At 17.0% G+C, this 5209-nt stretch overlaps 2 protein-coding genes across 2 annotated transcripts; one reads left to right on the top strand and one right to left on the bottom strand.

Moving 5' to 3' along the window:
• Positions 1 to 554: 554 nt before the first annotated feature.
• Positions 555 to 1256, top strand: PGAL8A_00084300 (conserved Plasmodium protein, unknown function; the record flags this gene model as incomplete). The annotated part of the gene is made up of 1 exon (XM_028670921.1): positions 555 to 1256. The coding sequence occupies one exon, from the start codon at positions 555 to 557 to the stop codon at positions 1254 to 1256; it is 702 nt and encodes a 233-aa protein (XP_028525961.1).
• A 1122-nt stretch (positions 1257 to 2378) lies between these two features.
• Positions 2379 to 5117, bottom strand: PGAL8A_00084400 (conserved Plasmodium protein, unknown function; the record flags this gene model as incomplete). The annotated part of the gene is made up of 1 exon (XM_028670932.1): positions 2379 to 5117. The coding sequence occupies one exon, from the start codon at positions 5115 to 5117 to the stop codon at positions 2379 to 2381; it is 2739 nt and encodes a 912-aa protein (XP_028525962.1).
• Between the last annotated feature and the right edge of the window lie 92 nt (positions 5118 to 5209).

The following is a 5209-nucleotide window of genomic DNA, read 5'->3' on the forward strand; positions in this document are numbered from 1 at the left end:
TTAAAAAAAAAAAAAAAAAAAAAAAATACATATATATAAAGTTTTTTATTCATATTTTAGTACATATTAAACTTTGTTTATTATAATTAAGCATAATATTTGATTGTTTTTATTTTTTTTTATTTTTCCCTTTATTTTTTTATTACATTTTGTTTTTTACTCTCTGTATATATATGTTCTTCAATTTTTTTTTCTTTAATTTACGTTATACTAATTCTGGGATATGTATATTTGATGAAAATCTTTTTTATATGATTGCTTATCTTTATTATTTAATGTATATTTTGTTTTATATTTATTTTTGATATTTTATTTTATTATTTTTTTTTTTTTTAAATATTGCATAATATATATATATATGTATATATATCTTTCTCTAATAATACTCTATAAAAAGTGTTTTCATATTTTCCCTTTTTTAATTTACAGGCTGAATTAATTCCTTTTTTTTTTTTTTAATATTTTTAAGGAAATATATATATTTCGATATATATATATATATACACATATATAAATTTATTTATTTTTTTATTACTTTGAATTATTTAGTGAAGATGTTAAAATATTACATTTTTATTGGTGTTTTTTTCTTCGCCCTTAACTTGGTAGCATGTAAATCTAAAATATCTAAATGTGTGTTTTATGATAAAAGAAATCTTGAATTAAAACAAACTTTTTATGTTCCTGAAGCTGATGTAAGTATGTATAAAGCTACTATAGAAAAATTGTTATCAAGAGAACTTAATATGTTAAATGAATCTGTAGAATCAAATGAGAAAAGTAGTGAAAATAAGAATATAACAAATTTAGATGATATTAAGAAAAAGGAAGAAAAAAATAAAAATAAAGAAATGGAAGAAAAACTAAGATATATAGAAAAATATAGAAATTATGCAAAAAGTATATTGAAAAATGTAGAATTTAAATGTGAAAATATTGAAGATTATGAAGCTAAAATAAAATGCAACTTATGCATATATACAGAAATTGTTAATAATAAACATATAAGACAAGGACAAGTTATACAAATATTTATGAATGAATGTATGTATGGATTTTATTATTATGATAATATAAGCCAATATACTGAAAATAATGATGTTTTTAAAAGTATAAATGAAGAAAGTACAGAAACCAAAATAGATGATATATATTTTAATATAACTAAAGATGTTACTGAAGGAAATACAAGTCAAATAAATTTTTTTAGACAAGAATCAAGTAAATATCATCCAGTATGTTATGTTACTGAATAAACTTATTAATTATGAGAAAAAAATATTATATTTTGTATAAATAGAAAAAAAAAAAAAAAAAAAAAAAAAAAAAATGAAAAATTTAAATAATATAAACACACGTAAACATAACTATTTTTCATTAATTATTGATATATTAATAAAAAAGTAAGATAAAAAATAAAAAAATAATGATAATAATAATATATAGAAAAACATAGTACATGCAAATTTAGCATAATGTTTTTCATTAAAGTTTATGCATAAAAATAATATAATGTTATTTTATAAAAAAATTAAAATAGTAATAAAAAAAAAAAAAATAAATTAATAATGGTAAAATTTTATAAAATTTTTTAAATAATAAAATAAGATATAATACATGTGTAAATTATATTATTAATATTATATAGACATATTTTATTAAACACTTTCTTTTTAAAAACAGTTGTATTATTATATAGTCATATATTTCTTATGTTTAATGTTTTATTTTATTTTATTTATTTTTTTTTTTTTTTTTTACACATTTTTCATTTATTTAACTTTTTTAATTTATATTTTTTTCTTTTTGCACTTTTTGCAAATTAGAAATTATATTATGGATATATATATGCATGGATGCAAAATCAATAACTATTAAAAATTAAAAACATTATAATAATATAAAATAGGGAATTTATAAAAAAAAAATGTTAAAATAATAAGATTCTATATATATATATATAATATTTCTATATTTTTAAAAAAAAGTAGACAAAAATATTTAAATATGTTACAATTGCATAAATGTGTACCCAAATAAATTTAACAATATTAACTGTACACTTTTTTTATCTTATGTGTTTATAAAACTTTTAGAAAAAAAAAAAAAAGAAAAAAAGAAAAATGCTATTCAAAAATGTACATAAGTTTTTTTTTTTTTTTTTTTTAATACTTATTAATTTGCTCAATAGTTTTTCATGAAACTTAGAACTAATTTATTTAGCTAGTATTTTGTAAATACACAAAAAAGTTAAAATTAAAAAATTTAACAAAAAAATAAAAGAAAACAAATATAATTACTGAGCATATATATAGATTCTACTTATATAAGTAGATGTTATTGGAAATTTATTTTTTTTTTTTTATAATATAGTATGATTACATTGTTACACTTTTTATAAAATGTTTTTTGTCCATATAAGTAAATTTATAATTATTTTTTAAAAAAAACTTATGTTGGTCTAATTTAATTTCACTTACAGAGTCATCGAAATTGGAATAATTTTCGTATATTTCATGTGTTTTTTCTACTATGTATATAGGAATACGAAATTTTAAATTATAAATATTTTCAAATTCTTTATATAGAGAAATAGGAGTTAATGAAAATGCATCATTATTAAAACAATAAAAATCTATATCAATGAAATAATCAATTTTTATAAGATCATTTCTAAATGTAGGTATGACTTCATCATTTAATATAATGCTTATATTTTTTTCAGAACAATATAATGTGCAAACACTTTGTTGTATTATCGTTTTATAACTTGAAACAACATTATATGATGATTCATCTGAATTAAATGATGAATAACCCTCTTCTAATACGCTATTTTCATCATATAAGTTTTTTTTTGCTATATTTAATAGTTTTTTTTTCAATTTTACTTTTTCATATCTTTGTAAGGTAGCATCAACATGCATAGTGGATATCTCTGCATTTCTAAAATCAATATTTATATTTATAATACTATTATAAGTAAATGTATTAGCTATTTTATTATTATTTGCATCAGTTAAAGTAATATAACAAATATTCATATTTCCAGAATTTATTCGATACACATTTCTACATACATTATTAAAAATTTTATCTTCTTCCTTCTTATTATTTGAAGTATCCATTGGTTCATCTTGCAAATTAGTTGATTTCATTTTTTTCGTATTTATATATTTAAACATATCACAATCAATCATAAATTTTATTATGGTATTTATTTTTTCAAAATCCTTATCATATTTTATAAAATTATTTTCTAAAACTTTATTATTCTTTGTTTTATTAAAGTTTGTTTTTTTATTATCAATTAGATGAATTTCAGTTAATTTTTTTTCTTTTTCCTTATTCAGATTGTCAATTGTTTGTTTTTCATTAAATTTATTATGACTATTTTTATCTTTATTTTTCTTATTATAACTTTGATTATAATTTAATTCGTCATATGTTTCTTCTTCTGAACTATAAGAATTTTTATTTTCACTTTTAAAATCTGAAGGACTTTCATAATTTATATTAGTAGTGTTATTTTTATTATCTTCCATATAATAATTTTGAGGATATGAAGAATTTTCTGAATTATCAAAAACTAAATTGTCATACCATTTAACAGGGGTGTATATAATGTCATTAAATACAAAATTATCATATTCACAAAAGTAGAAATCATATAAATCATTGTCGTCATAAAAAATAAAATTATCAATGGGATTATTAAAATTATTTTCATTTTTTCTTTTATTTTTATCTTTATCTTCATTTATACTTTTATTATTTATGCTCTTATTTAAACTATTTTCTTTATTATAATTTTCTTCATTTTTATTTACATAGTTACTTTTATAATTATCTTTGTTGTAAATTATATTAGTATTTGAGAAATCAGTTTTTTTTAATTTAACATTTGGTATGCTAAGAGCATTATGAAATTTATTTTTACTTGTAATGATCATATCATCATTTGAATAACAAATTTCGTGATTATTTTTAGTTATACATCTTTCTATTGATGAAAATTTTGAGAATTTTTTGTGTTTTGGTTGATTAACTATTTGCTTCATACTAATTTTTTGTCTATTTAACTTAATTTTTATTGGATTTTTATTTTTAATAACATAGTTATAATTTTGTAGAATTTTTAAAAAGGAGTCAAATTTGATATTTTTAAATAATTCCGTTGTCTTAATATTATTAACATAATAATTATAGTGATATATAAAATAAAAAAATAAATGCATAAAATAAAAATAGTTATAGTTATTAACAAAATAGTTTAATAAATATAAATATGAATCTTCTTTTCTTAAAGAATAAATGTTATAAATGCACAAAAGATTCTCTAAGTTGGATTTTTTTGTATTATTATAAATATATGAAGGAATACAAGTACTATTAAAAATAACTTTAGGAATATTACTTGTACATTTACTATTTACATCTTTAATTTTAATATGGAAATTATGAAAAAAATAATTAGACTTTTTTTTATTATCCATTTTTAAGTTAAAAGGTTTTATAGGAAATGATAAAATATTTAAAAAAGGAGAATTAATATATTTTGAATTTAATATATTTATAGGAAAACATGCTTTATAATCTTTTGTAATAAAATCTTTTCTATTTTTATATAATCTCTTAACTGAATGAACGTACAAATAATATTTAAATTTTACATTTTTCCCATTATATGAGGGTGGAATAAATGAAGGAAGAATACATTCTAAAATATAATATGATGTATCATTAGGCTTTTCAAATTTTATATCACTACATAAAATTATAGAATTAGTGTAGAAAATTAAAAATCTTTGCTCTTTTAAATCATTTTCATTATAAAAAGGTAAATTAATATTATCTTGTTTTTTTATTAATTCGTCACAAACATTTATAACCTCTTTATTAAATATATAAACACCATATAAATATATAACAATATAATCTAACTTAATATTTCCAATGTATTTATTTGGCCCCTTTAATTCAAATATTGCTTTAAAAACATCACCACTATAATAACTTATATCATCTAAATAAATATTTAATATTATTTCATCATTTTTTAAGCTCTCAAAATTAATATTGTCTTTGTTTATTTTCGTATAAAAAAAAAAATTCATTACGTACTTTTTTTGAAAGGAAAATTAAAAGAATATATATTAAAAAAATTAAAACAATACAATATTTCAGAGAAAAGAAAAAAAAAAAAAGT

Source organism: Plasmodium gallinaceum, assembly GCF_900005855.1.
Source record: "Plasmodium gallinaceum strain 8A genome assembly, contig: PGAL8A_v1_60, whole genome shotgun sequence".
NCBI classification, from domain to species: domain Eukaryota; phylum Apicomplexa; class Aconoidasida; order Haemosporida; family Plasmodiidae; genus Plasmodium; species Plasmodium gallinaceum.